Source organism: Mesocricetus auratus, unplaced genomic scaffold, assembly GCF_017639785.1.
Source record: "Mesocricetus auratus isolate SY011 unplaced genomic scaffold, BCM_Maur_2.0 Super-Scaffold_100015, whole genome shotgun sequence".
NCBI classification, from domain to species: Eukaryota; Metazoa; Chordata; class Mammalia; order Rodentia; family Cricetidae; genus Mesocricetus; species Mesocricetus auratus.
The window spans coordinates 41,860,264-41,878,992 of NW_024429198.1; the positions used below are offsets into that span (position 1 = coordinate 41,860,264).

Here is an 18,729-nt window from a genome sequence, read left to right on the forward strand (position 1 = left end):
AATGGCAAGCGGGGCTTTCGGTCTCCGCGGTCCCGGTGCGGCGCATGCGCACGCCCTCTGCGTCCCGGGGACGCTTCGCGATCCGTTTCCTTCTCTTTCTTTCCTGGATCGCGTGACACCCCCAAACCCTTCCCACCCCGTTCTCGCCGAGGAGCACCTCGCAGTCCCTCCCGCTCGGGCCCGGGACGCGGCGGTACCCGGATGTGGAGCCGCTCTCGCCCGGCGGGGACTCGGTGGCGGGGCGGAGCGCGGCGGCGTGCGCGGGGGCTGAGGGAAGCGGGGCCCGGGGCCCGGGCGCCGGCCGCTCGCCGGCCGCTAGCGCCGCCATCCACCGCGGAGCCGGCTCCCGGGCGCCCAGGCACAAGCGAGCGGCCGGGGGCCGCTGAGGGCCGGCAGCTTGCCTGGCCTCCCGCTGCGCTCGCCGCCGCGCCCGGGCGAGCCTCCCCCGGCCCTCCGCGCTCCCGGCCGGGGGAGAGCGAGGTTTGCTGGCGGCCGTCGCTGTAGCCCGGCCGGGGAGCCCGGGGCAAGCGGCAGAGCCCCCGCCCACGGCCGCTCGTCCTCGGCCTGCAAGCCGCCGCCTGCGAGCCGCCGCGGGCGGGCCTCCAGTGGGAGCGGGGACCGCGACGGTCACGGCCCCGCCCGGGCGAAGGGTTCCTCGGGGACCGCGCCGCCGCCCCGGTGAGTCGGCCCCACGGCCCGCGGGGCTCGCTGCCGCCCCCGCCGGCGCCCAGAGTGCGGCCCGGGCCCAGCTCCCTCACGGCTCCCCCGCCGGCGGCGGCGCCCACCGCCCGGGCCCCGATGAGTAACTCCCGCAACAACCGGGTGATGGTGGAGGGGGTCGGCGCCCGCGTAGTGCGCGGCCCCGACTGGAAGTGGGGCAAGCAGGACGGCGGCGAGGGCCATGTGGGCACCGTGCGGAGCTTCGAGAGCCCGGAGGAGGTCGTGGTGGTGTGGGACAACGGCACTGCCGCTAACTACCGCTGCTCAGGGGCCTACGACCTGCGCATCCTAGACAGCGCGCCCACCGGTAAGCGGGGGCCGGCGGGCCCGGGGCTGCGCGCGTGGGAGGAAGGGGGCGAGGCCAGCCGCGGGACGCCTGCCCTGCAGTGCCTGGCCACCGGGAGTTTGAGGTTCCAAACCCGTAAGCAAACTTACAGAACAGGAATCCCCCCCCCCTCCCCATCTCCAAGGTCCACTACCGGCACTTTGCTAGATGAAAAGCATCGCAGACAACAGATTTCCTCCTCCTCTTTGGGGGCAGGGCCCGGAGAGGCTGTGTAATAAGCATTGACATTAATCAGCCACCAAGTGATAACTGTCTGATGGGAGGCTTGCCTTGCCATATGGTGTGGAGTTGCCAGGGGCCGTCCCTTGGTGCCTTCGTTTTGTTGAGCTAGCTTTTTTCCTTCCCGCTGGTGACACAGAGTGACTTATGAGTTCAGTTGATAAATACCACTTGGGACTGTGAAAATGCATTTTCATCCAAATTGTTTAATTATATATGTTTGTAGTAATAGAGGGGGAAACACTGAGCTGTTGAGTTCGTGGTGTGTGTGTGTGTGTGTGTGTGTGTGTGTGTGTGTCTTTTTTCCAAGGGGAAGACAGACATAGGAAACACCTTTTTTTTTTTTCTTTGATTAGTATCCTGGCTCGGTAACACGATGAAAATGCTATACATTCATGAAAATGCTATACATTCGTCTTGAGATTTAGTGATCTTTATGATTTATTCCATTATAGGGGGTCTGAGTTATTTACATTATAATTTTTTATGTGACAGAGTTGCTCTCACAAAATAAATACGATTTATTTTAATCTATTTTCATTTAGATTTATTTACTTATTTATTTTTGAGACAGTATTTCTTTGTGCAGCCCTGGCTGTCCTGGAACTAGCTCCCCCCAAATACAAACACAATAAACTGTATTGTTTCTGCACTTCGCCTATGTGTGCACAGGGCTGGATATGCATCTGGGTGTACAAGTGTGTGGTGGTCAGATGTCAATGTCTGGAGTCTTTCTCAGTCAGTTCTTTGCCTTTTTTTTTTTTTTTTTTTTTGGTTTTACGAGACAGGGTTTCTCTGTATTGTTTTGGAGGCTGTCGGTCTAGCCCGGCCTCGAACTCACAGAGATCCGCCTGCCTCTGCCTCCCGAGTGCTGGGATTAAAGGCGTGCGCCACCACCGCCCGGCTAGTTCTTTGCTTTTTGAGACAGGGTTGCTCACCGAACCTCACAGATTGGTTAGTCTGGCTGGGCTGCCAGCCCTGGGCTTACAGGCACATGGGAGTCTTGGCTGGCATTTTTTTTTAGCACAGGTACTGAGGATCCCATCTGGGTTGAGCCATCTCCCTAGCCTTTCATTTATAATTCTTCTTGGTGGTTGTTCCATGTTTGTACTCTGTAGGTTTATTTTATTCTCTCATGAGTGAATAGTATTCCAGTGAGTGGTGTAGAAGTGTGGTTTCCCAGCAGTTTATTGATAGGTATTTATATTTTAGGTCTTCTTGCAATGATACCATGGCTGAATCCTACAAATCCTTGTGCACATATGCTACTTGTACAGCAGTAGAATTGCAGTGCTGGTTGCATGTAAAAGCAAAAAAAAAAAAAATAGAAAAAACAAAAAAGTATATAAATAAGAGAATGATTAGTAATAGTCTTAGTAACAAATGAGAGAACAGCAGTGTAGCTGTAGTACAGGAGAGATGGCAATGATTAAAAGCTGCAAAAGAAATCTGTAGAATGTTGGAGATGAGGCTGTACATCTGTGGGGGAGCATTTGTTAGCAGGTACAAGGTCCTGGGTTTGATCATCAGGAAGAAACAAAAAGCCCTTTGATATGTCAGAATGCAAAATACTACTATGGATTTCTTAAGAGCTTTGAAAAATTACATTTGCGCATGTGCTCAAATGGGTGTATTTGTGTATGTACTGCAGGAGGTGTGGTGGTTCACTCCTTCCACGTGTGTTCTGGGAACTGAACCTGGGGATTAATTGTCAGGCTTTGACACAGACATCTTTGCTGTCATCCTCCCGGCTCTGTTGCAGTGTTTGAATTAATGTCCAGGCTAGCCAAACCTTAAGAAGAGGAATTTGTATTATATAACTTGGGTCTTAGATATATTTGGCTTATTTGTAGTCCCCAAGAAGATTGTGGAAATACAGGGGTTGTTAGTTGGTGGCTGTTAAGTTTATGATCAGGTAGGTATCGTTGACGTTATCATCTAAGTACTGGTTTTAGAGGATTTTGGAGAAGCATATTTTTACTTAAGATTTGTCTTGTTATCATTTGAGGCAGTACTATATTATTACCAAGGGGGAGAACATGAATTAGGATTTCCCCAGGTTCCCTCTGTTATGCTTGGCATGTGTAAAAAGGTGGTGGTCAAGAAAGTTAGGTTTATTCAAACTCTCCCAGTCTTTGTTGGCCAGATGTTGGGGTGTGTATGGAACATTTGTGTCCACTTGTTCTAGCTGAGACTGTTTCTGAGGTCACGTGGCAAAGCCCTTTTGGTGTTTGTAATCAGCTGTGGGTTTTAAAGGTGCTATAACCCAGGATTAGAAGTCTTCAGATTTTTCTTTGCTGAGATTTTTCTTCTGGTAAGCAGAAAAGTATATTGTCCAGGGGCCTTAGGAGAACAATGGGTGGGGAATAATAGACATCAGGATGCCAGACAGAGAAGGACAAAATGCAATTAAATTGTGCTCAGTAATAGTTAATAACACCTGCAAAGGAAGTAGATTTTCCTGTAGGTTTTGACTATTTATAAAGATAAATAGTCATGATGACTTTATATTATGCAATGTTTTAAGTGAAAGTCCATCCAAGGTTTTTGGGTGCCATTGGGAGGCTAGGGATCGAGTCCAGAGTCTCGAATAATCCAAACATGATCTCTTACTATTCCTTCCCTTGTATTAGGTTATGCCTTGATTGGATTGAGACCCTCAGCAAATTAGCTTAGTAGACCCTGTATTAATATTTCTAAACTCCAGGAAGCATAGAGACCACTCTGGTGTCTTTCAAAATGCAGTTTCTGACTCAGCAGCTCTTACTCTGCAAGAGCTACTTTCTCTCCCTTCTCCTCCCTGTTTCTCTCCTCCACCCCTTTTCCCTGTGTAGGTGTGCATATACCTTTTAATACAACTGGTAGGTGACAGATAGTAGAGATGAGGCCAGTTCACTGATTTTTTTCCCCCTTTTTCTCTCCTCCGTTTGTAATATAGTAGGTAGTTCAGAAATGATCACCACCTATAATACCTTTAGAAATGAAATTTGTGATAAAACATTATAATTTGGCCAGTACTCCTTTATAATGATAGTGGGTGGTTATTTAAAATGCATTTCTGTAACATACATTGTAATTTTTTTTAAAGCTACCCATAATTCTCTGTTGCCCAAAGACAGCTGCTTTGGTGTACTATTAAAAATTTCTCTTTTAACACTTTTTTTCATGCTTGAGATTTTATGGGGTAGTTTTTCTTAATATGTTTGGCGAATTGGTTCTAGGAACTCTTTACTGGTTCCAGAATGCAAGGATGCTCAAGTCCCTTGATAAAATGGTATAACATTTGCATATAGATTATACATATCCTTTTGTATAATTTAAGTCTTGTCTGGATACCTTTGCCTAACATTGAAATGCTATGCAAATAGTGGTTATGCTGTGTTACTTAGGAAATAATGACAAGGGGAAAACTTATACATGTTCAGGACACATGCATTTTAGTTTTCCTGATATTTGTAAGAATCTTAAAAAGATTATTTTATGGGGTGTGTGTGTGTGTGTGTGTGTGTGTGTGTGTTGTGTGTATGTTTTGCATACATGCATGTTTGTGTATCACTTGCATGCCTGGTGCCCATAGAGGCCAGAAGAGAGTGTTGAATCCCTTGCAACTGGTGGTAATAGACAGTTGTGAATTGCCATATTGATGCTGGGACTTGAACTGCTTTCAAAGAACAGCCAGTATCTTTAATTGCTGAACCATATCTCTAGCTCCTCTTTTCCCTGATATGACTCTCTCTTCACATATGTATATATGTATGTTGGTATGAATGTTTGTTTGTTTGTTTGGTTTTTTTGAGACAGGGTTTCTCTGTGTAGCCTTGGTTGTCCTGGAACTCACACTGTAGATCAGCCTGGCCTCATCTTCACAGAGATCCTCCTGCCTCTGCCTCCTAAGTACTGTGGTTAAAGGTGTGCAACACCACTGCATGGCAAAGAAATCAATGGCTTTTCCTTCTTTTTTATTTTTGGCTTTTTGAGACAGGGTTTCTCTGTGTAGCCCTGGCTGTCCTGGAACTTACTCTGTTGACCAGGCTGGTTTTGAACTCAGATCTGTCTGCCTTCCAAGTATTGGGAATAAAGGCATGCACTACCACTGCCCGGCAACACAATATAATTAAAAAAAAATATTTTTAAAGGAAGGACTTTCTTCTGACTTAGGGTTTAAAGGCACAGTCCATTGTGGTAGCAGGAGTGAGACGTGGCTGATCAGATGACATTTGCATTCAGGAAGCATTATAAAATTAATTTTTTAAAGATTTATTTATTTATTACATATACAGTGTTGTGCCAGAAGAGGGCACCAGATTGACTTGTAGATGGTTGTGAGCCACCATGTGGTTGCTGGGAATTGAACTCAGGACCTCTGAAAGAGCAGTCAGTGCCCTTAACCTCTGAGCCATCTCTCCAGCCCCAAAATTAATTTTTTGCATATATTTTGATCCCATTTTCCCCTTCCAAAACTCCTCCCAGGTTCTTCCCACCTTCCTCCTCACCCAACTCCTCTATGTTCTTCCTTCCTTCCTCCCTCCCTCCCTCCTCCCCTTCCTTCTTTCCTTCCTTTCTCTTTTTCAAAACAAAACCAAAAATAACATTTAAAAACCACAAAAACAAAAATTGAAAAAAACAGACAAAATAACAGGAAGACCAAAAAAAAAAAAATGCCCAAACCAACAATTCACAAAACAAAGCGACAACAAAACATAATCACTGGAGTTTCTTTTGTGTCAGCCAACTACAACTAGGCATGGGGCCAGTCCTGTTGTGTGGTTGGTACACTCAGTGACACTCCCTTGGAGAAAACTGGTTTTTCCTTTGCCAGTGGATATCAGTTGCATATAGATACTTGTTATTAGTCAGGGGATCCATGGAACATGAATACACCCCCCCCCACCACCACCACACAAAACATCACAGGGTATTGCCAAGGCTATTGGTTGCTTTCTACAACCTGATGGTAAGGCCCTATTGTTGAAGACATCGCTTATGTCATTGAACATGGGGGAATTGAGCTGATGCCTGACCAGAAGCTTTACCTTACTAGTGTTCGTGGTGTTGGAAAGTACTCTACTGGAGGAGCTAAGTAATCATCAATTTTATCCAGCTATAAACTATGACATGCAACAGAGACCTACCTACAAGATATACTGGTGCAATAGTGGTACAACTGTTATGGATAACTAACTACTTTTCTAAAAATGTTGATTAAGGCCCACTCTGTGAAATGGTACTCATACCTGACATTGCTAAAGTGGCCAAGAACCTGAAACTAGATGGGTCATGGGCCTAGGGGAAAACCTACGGTTATTCTCTTGAAGGAACATAGCAATAAAATGATTCCTAATGATATACTACTGTATCCATAGATCAGTGCCTTACTCAGTGATGGGGCTACCAGACCAGGAGAAGGCTGGGGAGAGGAAGGCAGGGAGAGACCACAGAGAGATGCTGTATAGAGACTGGGAAGATAGGACGCGCCAGGAGTTCTCTGGTAAGATAAGGCCGTGTAGAAATACACAGATAGTAGTTATAGGTTAATAATTAAGACAGAGGTAGCCAGTAAGACGCCCTAGCCATCGGCCAACAGTTTTATAATTCATATAGCGTCCGTGTGTTTATTTGGGCCTGAAGTGGCTGTGGGACCAGGTGGAGGGAAAAAGTCCAGCAACAACTCAGTCTACATCAGAGAAGCTTCTTCTTGCAGTAGATGGGAATTAACACTGAGATCCACAGTTGGACAATGTGCAGAGTGAGAGATTTTGGAGTACTGAATCCTAAAGGATATCTTTGTCAGACTTTTCCCTTAATACTCAGAGATCAACGTGGAAGAGGGGACAGAAAGATAAGAGGTGATAGATGACTCCAAGGAAGCAGTGTCTTCTAGGCACAGCAAGACTGATACAGATATCAAATCAGAGTGGCAGCATGGACAAGGCCTGCACAGGTTCAAGCCAGATGGGATTCCAGCACTGAGAGAGGGAAGTAGACATGGGACCCCACCTGTATTCTTTCTGATATTCCTAATTCATGGTTGGTTGGATTTGTGAATCCAGATTGACTCTACTATTGTGAAATGCTTTTTCTGTTGACATATGTGTTTTCTATTTGGTTGTAAATAATTTAATGTGTTTGTTACATAGTAAATAAAATTATTTTAACATATTAAACTTACGCACTTGTAGAGAAACACACGACTTCCTTGTAAACAAAACATCCTGTTCTTTAGCTTTCTTTTTTCCTATACTTTGTCTTAGACATTTTTCTAGGTTAGCACATAGACATTGATTTAAGTAGATACATGGCATTTAATCGTTTAAAGTATTTACATAACTGCTCCCCTTTTATTCTGCCATTGTAAACAATGGTCAGTACATATCTTAAAATATTAATTTTAGCTGTTTGTTAACTTGATATAGGAATTTCTTGTTAATGACATGACTAATACTATTTTCACTGACTTTGAGAATCTTGGTTTTTTTGAGAAGCTAATTTGTAGGTGTTGTGACAAATGAAAATTTTATTTGATCATTGCTACCTTCCTTCATTTAATTGACTGAAAAACTGTCAGTTTACCCCTACTACCCTTTCCATTGTTGTGGTTTGGAAATTTCAGGAAAATTAGTTCAAAATTGTTATTACTTTCTCCCCCCACCCCCACTCCCACCCCCATAGGCTGGCCTTGAGAGATCCAGCTGCCTCTGCTTCCTGAATTTACTCTTAACATTAGTTTAAGCTTGAAGGCTAGGATATAGCTTAGTCACAGAATATCTGCTTAGCATGTGTGAAGTCCTGGTGTTAACCCTAGTACCAGCAGAACAGAATAGAACAAAACACACAACCCCAAACCAAACATGAAAAGCATTGCACTTCACAGTTATGTTACTGACAATTAACTGATTTAAATTTTTAGTATTGAGCTGGGTCTAATGGCATGTGCCTGTACTCCTAGCTAATCAGGAGACTGAGGCAAGAGGTTTACTTAATTAAGCTTTGGAATTGGAGATCAGCCTGGGCAACATAGCAACATGCTTTCTCAACAGACAAAAATGAAATTTTAGTACTTTGTTTTACTGTCTCATATTTCATAGCTCTCCCTTTCCTTTTTCTTTGGAAAAGTTCGTTTCCATTTAAAAAAAAAAGTAAATACTTTGAATACTTGAAGACCTAAAAATTGTTTTATATTATTGCCTCTTAAACCTGAATGAAAATTCTAGGTTCAAAATCCTTCCTCCCAAAACTGTTTTCCATTCTAGCAGTTAGTGATGAAGATGAGCAACACTAATGTAAGCCAGTACATACTGTGATTATTGATGAACCTGATGAAATACAGCTAGATCTTTTTGACTTCGTGTGTGTGTTTGCATACACACATAAGAGGTAGTTTATTATATAGAATTATTTAATATGAGGCATCAGATCCTCCACCTTAAGCTGTCTAGCCTTTACCATTAGGATAGTATTGGGGACCTTATTCTTTCACATTTTCTGTGTTTCAGACACATTAATTCAAAATTTCAGTTATACCAGAATATGGAAAGACCTCACCATTGCTCATGGACTGGCAGAGTTAATCTCACTGGTGCTCATGGACTGGCAGAAATAATATGAAAACAGTTGTATTACCAACAAACAATCTATAGATTGGATGTATTCCCATCAAAATTCCAAAAGCATTCTTCACTGGAAAAAAAATCCTATCATTCATATGGAAGCATAAAAGGCCTTCAATAGCTAAAATAATCCTAAACAGAAAATGCAGTGCTAGAGGCTATCACAGTACCTGATTTCACACTTAACAGAGCATAGCTGCAAAATTAGCATGGTACTATCCAGAAACATACATACACAATGATGATAGAGAAACAAACCCAGTGGCTACAGCCATACAGGTTTTGATAAAGGTGTTAGAAGCATAGATTGGAGGGAAGGCAGCCTCATCAGCAAAAGGTGCTGGGAAAACTGGATATCGACACATAAAAGAATGAAACTAAATCTCTGTCTCTCATCCTACCCAAAGAGAACTCCTTAGTGGGTCTAAGGCCTTAATGTTAGACCTAGAACTGAAACTCTTGCGGGGATGGGTGCACTTTTAAGATAAATCACAGATTTTGGCTCAGAGGAGGCTATGGTGCTGTTCTGTGTGGTTGTCTTGAATGCAGGTTCATCTGACACTGGCAGTGAGATCAAAGTTGTATACCAGAAGTGCCCCAGAGTTGAGGTGCCACATCTGCCTTTGGTCTGATGACATCTGTAAGGCATCTGATATTTGGGAACATCTGAGAATGATAGTGAAAATGACCATTCAGAACAGATAGGTCCAGATTGAGGGGTGCCTTTCCATCTAGAAAGTATAACAGTGCCTCTGAGATGGGTAGAGGAGGACTAAGTGGAGAGAGTGGAGGAGGGAGGATGGAAGGTTGAGGGCAGTGCAGGGGTGAGTGTGAGCAAGGTACATGTATGTCTGAATGCCGCAGAAGACACTGAAACCACACCCCGTCTACCCTGAAGCCTTGTTCTTCTTTATGTATGTGAGTGACCCATCTTCACGAATATCAGAAGAGGGAATCAAATCTCATTACAGATGGTTGTGAGCCACCATGTGGTTCCTGGGACTTGAACTCAGGACCTCTTGAGGAGTAACCAGTGCTTTAACCACTGAACCATTTCTCCAGCCCTCCTCCCCCCAAGCCTGGTTCTTTACATCCATCTATCCATCTTTTTATATTCTAATCCCAGCTCCCCCTCCCTCTTCTCTTGCTCTCTCCTCCTTCCCCCAACCCACCTTCCATTTGCTCAGAGAGGGTCAGGCCTCCCCTAGGATGTCAAGTAAGTCTATCCCCTCACCTCGTTGAGTCAGGACTATCCCCTGCCCCCATGTCTAGGCTGAGCAAGGTGTGTCTCTCCATAGAGAATGGACTCCACAAAATCATGCATTATAGTTAGATCCAAGCCTAGTTTTTTAGCAGAAAATGTCACATTGTTGTATACATTCAAATATTATTTAGTATGCTGTGTTCTTTTATTTTATGAAGAAAACTATCCCTTTAATACTTATTTTTTTAATGAGCAGTGAGGGGCAATAAAGGTTATTATGGGATATGGGTGGGCCCTCCAGTTAAAGAAGACTGACCACATTTCTTTTTCTATCCCATTTGCCTGGTAGTGGAAGAATTGTGTGTGTGTGTGTGTGTGTGTGTGTGTGTGTGTGTGTGTGTGTGTGCGCACACATGCTTGCGCTTGTGTGCACAGTATGGGTGAAGAGGAAAAACTTTTCGGGTATCTGTTGTTGTTGTTTTTCTTTAAAGACAGGGTTTCTGTGACAGACTATGGACACCCCCTTGGAGGGCCTCACCCTCCCTGGGGAAATGAGGGGATATTGGGGGGATTGGGGGCGGGCATGGGAGGAGGGGAGGGAAACGGAGAGGGACCTGGAATTGACATGTGAAGCAACCTTGTTTCTAATTTAAATTTAAATAAAAAAAAAAAAAGACAGGGTTTCTATACCTCTTGGAGCTTGTGAAGTAGGCCAGGCTGACTGGCCAGGCTCTGTTGGGCTCTGCTTGTCTCTATGTCTCCTGGTCTGGATTACAAATATGTACTACTCTGCCTGTTTTAATGGTTTTGTTAAAGTGGGTTCTGGGGATCAAATTCTGGTCTCAAGCACTTTGCTGGCTGAGCTATATTATTAGTCATTTCTTAAAGATGACTTGAAAGGTTTATTTTGTGAAATTTAAACAGGTCAACTAAAAAGTCATCTGAATCTAAAAAAGTAACAGTTATTTTAGGATGTAGGTATGAAAGTGTGTGAGTAATATATTTCATTTCAGCGCTGCAAACTATATATGGCTGATTGTGGAGGCTTATGTCTAATGAGGTGGGAGGAGTGTGAGCTTGGGTCTGGCTTGGACTACGTAGTTGGTTCCAGGCTAGCTTGAGCTACCTGTGAAACCCTGGCGCACCCCCCCCCCCCCATCCCATCTTTAAACAGTAGTTTCCACATTGCTCTATCTTGTTTCTTAAGATGGACAGCATTTCTTACTTATTGTCAGACATCTGTATTTAGGAGGGGTAGATTAAAACAGGTGAGCCAGTAATGACTACTTTTTATTGCAGAAAAGGCATACAGTTTTAAAATATTGTCTATTTTGTAAAAAAGAAATGTGGGACTCCTCCTTGGTTTTGGCTCTTTGTTCATTTTGTCTCATTTGTTTTGGAAACTCGCCTAAGTACGGGCCAAGAAGTCACACCATGTGCTAGTGTGCAGAGGTGCACTGCCAGCAGGCCCTTGCTTACCCTCATGGTCTTAAACTCCTACTCTCTAGGGACACCTCTCTTCCAGTGTGATTCAGAGGGACCTGCTGAGGGCGCTAGTGCTAGTTTACTAATTTACAATTGGAAACTTCATTTTACTCTTAGATTTTTTTGTGGTGGGAGAAGTAAATACACAAGTGAGAGCTGTTTTGTTTAGAGACAGACCTTCTCTATGAAGTTCAGGCTGGCCATGAACTTTTGATATTGCTGCCTAGTTTCCTGATTTCCTATAGGCACGTGTAGATGGAAGTTTTTGTCCTGCCCAGTCCCACAGCCGTTTAATCCCGAATAAACACAGAGTCTTATATTAATTATAAACTGGCCAATGACTTAGGCTTCTTACTGGCTACCTTTCTCTTTAATTATTAACCCATAACTACTAATCTATGTATTTCCACATGGCCTTACCTTACCGGAGAATGCCTGGGCATCCTACCTTCCCAGTAGCTACATGGCGTCTCTCTGATGACTCTCTGCCTTCCTCTTTGCAGCATTCTTCTAGTCTGGTAGACATGCCTATATGTCCTGCCTGGCTACTGGCCAGTCATTGTTTTATTCATCAACCATTAAGAGAAGCATATATTCACAGCATACAGAAGGACTTCCCATCACACATGCTTCATGTTCAGCTCAAAAGTAGTTTTAAGGGCCTTCTAGAACTTCTTAGTCAGGATGGTTAGGATGGAGTTTACTTCCCTTTGGATTGTGGCATGAGTTATATGGTGTGTTTGCCTCATAACACTTAACACCTTGAGGGTCACAGGAACATTCTGTAACAAATACATAAGATTCTGTAGTGACTTAAATACATAGGCCCAGGAGAACAGCTGTCATCTGCTGCATAGCCTCTTTGTTTAGGTCAGGGACTACCATGAGTGAGTTTGCTGCTACCTTTAAAAAAGAGTTTGGGCTCTTTCTGCCATTTCTCTGAGGAGGCAGGTCTTTCCCCCTCTCTCTCCCTCTCTTTCTTTCCCACTGCCCACTTCCCTTTCCCCAATGAAGCTTCCCAAGTTAAAAAAAAAGTGTTTTGGAAAAAAAGTGTTTCAGGGAAAAAAAAAGTGTTTTGGATTTTGGAATTACATGTGAGAAACTGTGGCTTGTCTCCTTTGGGGTCTACTCCCTACAGTGCTCTCCCATTTCTTGAGGTAATTCTAAAAAGCTCCTCTCTTGAGTTTTTCAGGAAAGTCTCTCTTCATTCAAGGTCACATCATGCTGTCTGGTATGATGCTAACTAACGTCTCTTTTTTGCTCTCCCACTTTGAGGCCCAATGGTTGTGGAGCTCACTCTCCTAATAAAACTCATTCCAAAGGTGGAAAGAGTGGGCACATTGCCCTGCATTTCACAGAACTGTCTTCCATAGGCCTTGGGTCGTACTTCTCACTTTGAAACAAGCAAGCAGTAGCTGTGCTTTGTAGGAGCAGTGGTTCTCAGTCTTTCTGATGTGACCTTTTAATACAGCTCTTCATGTTGTGGTGACCCCCACAAGGAATGACATGGAGCTTGGCCTCAGCTTACGTTTGTTCCTAACTAGTTCTTATAACTTAACACGTATTTTAAAATCTAGGTTTAGTTACGTGGCTTGATATCTCATCTCTCCATACTGCCCATCCTGCTTCTTCCACTCTGGCTGGTGACTCCTGCCTTTCTTATTCCCAGCGTCCTCTGTCCCTGTAAGTGCCAGCTAACCTTTTCATGCTTAGCTATTGGCCATTCAGCTCTTTATTAAGCCAATCAGAATTCGCCTTGGCAGAGGTACATCTTCACGGTGTAAACTAATAATTCTGCAATACCCAAGCATAAAATTTTATTGCTAATTCATAACTATAATTTTGTAACTATTTTGAACCAACATGTAAATATCTGTTTTCTGATGGTCTTAGATGACTTCTGTGAAAGGGTCATTTGACCCTCCACCCCAAAAGGGTCTAGTCCCACAGATTGAGAACTGCTGTGCTAGACCATGTCTTAGCTCATATTCTTAAGTATATCCCCATACTGCTATCATGTGCAGAAATAGGGTTACAGTGATTGAAATATATCCTTAGATGAACTAGGAACACAGCAACAATTTTACCAGATTTCTGCTCTGTATATTGTACTTTTAGAATAAACAGGTTTTGTAAAATAGTCATGATCTCACATTATTTTTAAAACTCTTAAATGAATTCTGGTTTTTAACCAGTTAGTGTGTAAATAAACTTGTGTGCTATAACCAGGTAAGGTGGAGTTTAAATAAGTGGAGGAGCTTAAGTGTTACTTATGACATATTGTCATTAATTACAAGATGGCAGAGTTTAGATGTCCATACTTCACCATTTTTTAAGTGTCTTTACCTTTGTAGGTTCCTACTTTGTTCAGAACTATTTATAGTCTCAGAACACACTTGTGATATGAGTATTTGGGTATTTTTCGGGGTTAGGTGTAGTTTTATTTTCTTTATGTTCATTTGCTTATTGTGTGTGTGTGCATGCACACGCTACAGCACATGTGTGGACATAAGAGGACAACTTGCAGAAATTGCTTCTCTCCTATACCATGCATGGGTCCTGGGGATCCAACTCAAGCCATCAGACTTGGCAGTAGGTATGCTTGTTTTACTCTCTGAGCTATCTTACCAGCACCCCAGGCAAACTTAGTGGTAATTTCTTTTTTTTTTTTAACCAAGAAGTGGATGGGACTGGAGAGATGATCTGCTCAGCATTTAAGAGCACTGGCTGCTCTTGCAGAGGTCCTGAGTTCAGTTCCCAGGGACCACATGGCAGCTCACAAATTCCAGCTCCGTGAGTTCTGACACCTTCACTCAGGCACAAATGCAGGCATAACAACTATATGCACACAAAACAAAAATAAACAAATAATTAAAAAACAAGAAGTGGAGTGGGAACTTTCTGATTTAGAAGAAATCATTTGATCTCTGGGAATTTTTTCAGGGCTAGTGATAGTGATTAGAGGTTGGAGCTGTAATACTTTGTATATGGTGCCATGGGCTTTCCTCTCCCAGTCTCTCTGGGAAGCCATGACAAATGCAGAGCTTCGAAGTCAGTGGGTCAAGATCTTTACTGTTTTTTATCTTACTCAGTGAGTCTGTTTAGTGAGGGTGAGGGTTAACATTTGCCGAGCTCCAGTGTGTGAGACTGGTAAAGGTTTCATCCTACGTATGTGGACTGCGTTTGTTGATGACAAATCAGGCCATCTGACGTGAATTGAATGTGCTGACAGTTCACAAGTTATGGAGATTCAGATCCAGTCTGTGACCTCCTTGGCCTTAAGTCTTAATTTTTTTGCCTATATAATAAAGTTGGAGTACGTCAGGTTGCACAAGTGTTCTGCTTCTAAAAGTCAAATGAGTTTTGGCTTTTTAGTGCACTGTGTTGGCCTTGAATTTGCAGCAGCCCCTTGCCTCTGCTTCCCCAGTGTTGGCATCACAGATGTGGGCCATGCCACCATGTCAGGCTTAAAATGGATACAGTTTTTGTTTGTTTGTTTTTCGAGACAGGGTTTCTCTTTGTGGCCTTAGCTGTTCTGGAACTCACTCTATAGACCAGGCTGACCTTGAATTCACAGAGATCCACCTGCCTCTGCGTCCCGAGTGCTGGGATTAAAGATGTACGCCACCACCGTCCAGCAATCTTTTAAATATTTAAAAAAGTATTTCCTTTGGGATTTATTTTACTGTTATATTTAATAACTTACATCTTGAGTTCAGTAGGTTGAATGGGAAACATACCCTAACATGTTGGGCAAATGGAGACTTTCAGAATACAGCTTGTCAAGAGATGAGCCTTGTAATCAGTCACACCTGGATTTGAAGGTGAGCATGTCACTCTAGGCAAGTTACTTTTCTGAGCCTCAATTTCTTAATCTAAAAAAAATGGGATAATACCTATTTTAGGATTGCTTGGAAAGTTAAGTAAAATATATGTAGAACACTAAGCTTGGTAAAATAGTGGCTCTTAGTAATAACAACTGATGTTTTAATTAAGTTAGCACTTATCGAGTAAGAAATGTAGAACACAGTTGGTATGTAATAAAGCCCTTGCCCTCAGTAAGGATTTTAATTATAGTGTAGACTTATGTACACAGTAACCACAGCTCTCGTCTTAGAGGGAATAAGAATTTATTTTGCAGCCATTTTTAGTGACCGTGGTCAGGGAACACAGATTTAGTTTGCCCCAAATTCCAGGTTCCAACATGGAAGTGGTTTTGTGAAATGTTATAGTTTTATAAACAGAAAAAGTCATAAATTAAGACAAGTTTAGAGTACATTGATGGGTATATCAGAGAGGCAATTGTTTTTCTATGGGCATGAGACACTGATGGCATGCTTAGGGTTTAGGTTGGTGGAAGCTAGTGGTCTAAGTTAAGAGATTCCAGCAGGTTTTTATCTACTAGCCACCAGTTGTGAGTTCTGACACAGTGTTGGACAAGGAATATAATTAGCCAGCGGACCTGCAGCATTGCAGGCTCCTCCCAGTACTGAAATTGTGATCAGCCATGAAGGTGCAAATTCTCTTTAGCAGTTTCTAGTTGCAGACTCTAGGTGGCTAACCCTTTCTGTCACATTTGAAAAGAACTAAAGTTTAACAAGTCCATAAATCATAGAACTCTATTGTCTGCTTGAATGATGGCAACAGTTATGCCCCAATAATTAATTTTGTTTGAATAATGGTTATTGACTTTTTAATTATTTTTTATATTAGAAATCTTTGTGTGCGTGTGCGCGCGCGCGTGTGTGTGTGTGTGTGTGTTGTTGTTGTTACTGTTTTGAGACAGGGTCTATCTGTGTAGCCCCTGGCTGTCCTGGAACTCACTATGTAGACTAGGCTGGTCTTGAACTCAAAGAGATCCACCTGCCTTTACCTCCTGAGTGTTAGGGTTAAAGGTGTGTGCTATTACACCCACCCTGATGTTAGAAATCTTTTAGTTTGGACAGAATTTCATGGGTTGCTAGATACCATGCTAGCTTACTAGAGATGTTTGTTTTTTATTTATAGAAAGTCTTGGAATTTTTACACAATACTTAAGATGGTCAAGTAGATAATTAGTAGAGTAATGTCCCATCAGACTCATCTGGAGGCCGTTTTGCCACTTTATTTGAGTAACCGTGCACTCGTAGCTTGTTTGATTGCCTTCCTTCCTCTTCGAAGGTAATTAAGTATGAGAAATTAGTTTTTTATTTCCATGAGTTTCTTTGCATTTATGTATGATTCTTCTATGTCTGAAAACTTTATGTAGTAGTCTTCACAACACTTTGGCTTATTCACTTCCCGTGTTCCTTGCACCTGTTTTCCGTGCGTCTGTTTTCTTGTTCATCGACAGTTTATTTTTTCTTTTGCTGTTACATAAAGTGCCCTTGATTTAGACATTCATATCTCACTGTGAGTTTGCTTCACACACTGAACTGCTTGTAGGGAAACTCTAGTTCTGTTGTCTTTTCTCTTCATAGGCTTTACGTTACCTTAAGCAGTACTTTGTGAACTTGTTATTCTTTTTCACTGGATCTCTTAAGAGCTTATTTTTTATTTTTATTTTTGATTATTGGTCTTAACCAACATGCTGTATTGTACCTAAATATTTCCATTAAAAGTTGTTAGCTATATAAGTTCTTTGTTGCACTTAGTAGAGATGGTGTGAAAACAGAACAGATGGTCATTTGAATTTTAGTAGAATGGGCCAGAGCTTTCATCAGGTCATTCATTTAATGGTGGCAGGTGTCTTCATAGAGCATAGGAAAACAGTATTAACTGACTCTCCAGGGTAATGCAACATGCACCAGCAAGGAGAAAAGCACTAATAGGTTTAGCTAGGGAACTCTGCTGGGGCTAACAGTTTTAGATGAGAATGCATTGGGGGAGCTTAGCATCCTAAAAGATCAGTGAGTTGTTGGCCTTGTTTTAATGCCCTTTCTCCCGCTTTAGTTTGAAGTCAGTTACATTCTCATTATAAGTCCTACAGTGCCAACGGTGGTAGGGGGAGGGAGGGTTGCTTGTTTACTTTTTTCCTAACTCTCAGTGCTGGTCTGTTTCACAGCTGTTCAGTGCCTTTGTTGGCATTTGAGCTGTGGGAACCAAGAAAGGATTTAGATGTGCTTTTGTGTGCGTTGGTGGTTTTCCTGAAGTATTCTCTAAAACCATGAATTGTAAATTGTAGAAGGTTGGTCGCTTTCCCCCTTTTTAATGTCAGTTGTCATTGTGTGTGCCTGTATGCAGTTTATGGGCTCATTAATGTTATAATTGTACTTTGTAGAAAATGGACTTAGAGATGAAAAATATATAGATAGGGCAGTAGTTACAGACTGCTTTTTTATTAAGTGGGGACTTAAGGGCGGACTTTTGTCAGCTGCCTCATCAGCTGCACAGTTAGTTCTAGAGGTGTGGACGGGTCAGTGCGCTTTACTTTTGGGATAACGTATTACTTGGGGGTTTATTCTGGTCTGTTCAGAACAAAACCATTTTGTGGATGTTTACTATTACCGGTATCAGTGTGATAACAACTTTGATCAGCTTTCCTGCAGTGAGAGAGATTGTTGTGTGTGGTATGGATAGTATACTTGGTGAATGGCAAATGTCTTCATAAGCAAGCTATTTCTTAGTGTAAGGATTAAAAAGAAATCTTAGTTGCAGTGCTCTCTTACAGTGTAAGAATTTGAGTAGATACCCATAATTTCTATTATGTGCAGTTTCCTTTTTTTTTTTTTTTTGGTTTTTATGAGACAGGGTTTCTCTGTATTGTTTTGGAGGCTATCGGTCCAGCCCAGCATTGAACTCACAGAGATCCGCCTGCCTCTGCCTCCCGAGTGCTGGGATTAAAGGCATGCGCCACCACCGCCCGGCCGTGCAGTTTCCTTTTTAAGTGTGTTTTATTTCCAGCTCTTCAAATTAACACATGCTCTGGAAAACTGCAAAATGTATTTCCATAGTGTGTTTTTGGTAATTTTCTTTCTATTCATGTTTAGTAATTATTTATTTATTTTTGGCTTTTTGAGACAGGGTTCTCTGTATTGTTTTGGAGGCTGTCCTGGAACTCGCTCTGCAGACCAGGCTGGCCTCAAACTCACAGAGATCCTCCTGTCTCTATCTCCCGAGTGCTGTGATTAAAGGCATGCGCCACCAATGCCCAGACTATTAGTAATTTT

The 18,729-nt window shown here is 42.7% G+C and overlaps 1 protein-coding gene across 1 annotated transcript in view; it reads left to right on the forward strand.

The window, feature by feature from the left end:
* The first annotated feature begins 689 nt into the window (after positions 1-689).
* Positions 690-18,729, forward strand: part of Mib1 (MIB E3 ubiquitin protein ligase 1) — a 96,061-nt gene continuing 78,021 nt past the window's right edge. Inside the window, exon 1 of the mRNA XM_005065382.4 lies at positions 690-1,027. Coding sequence (XP_005065439.1) covers positions 799-1,027 — 229 coding nt within the window. The 5' untranslated portion in view covers positions 690-798. The remainder of the gene's footprint in view (positions 1,028-18,729) is intronic.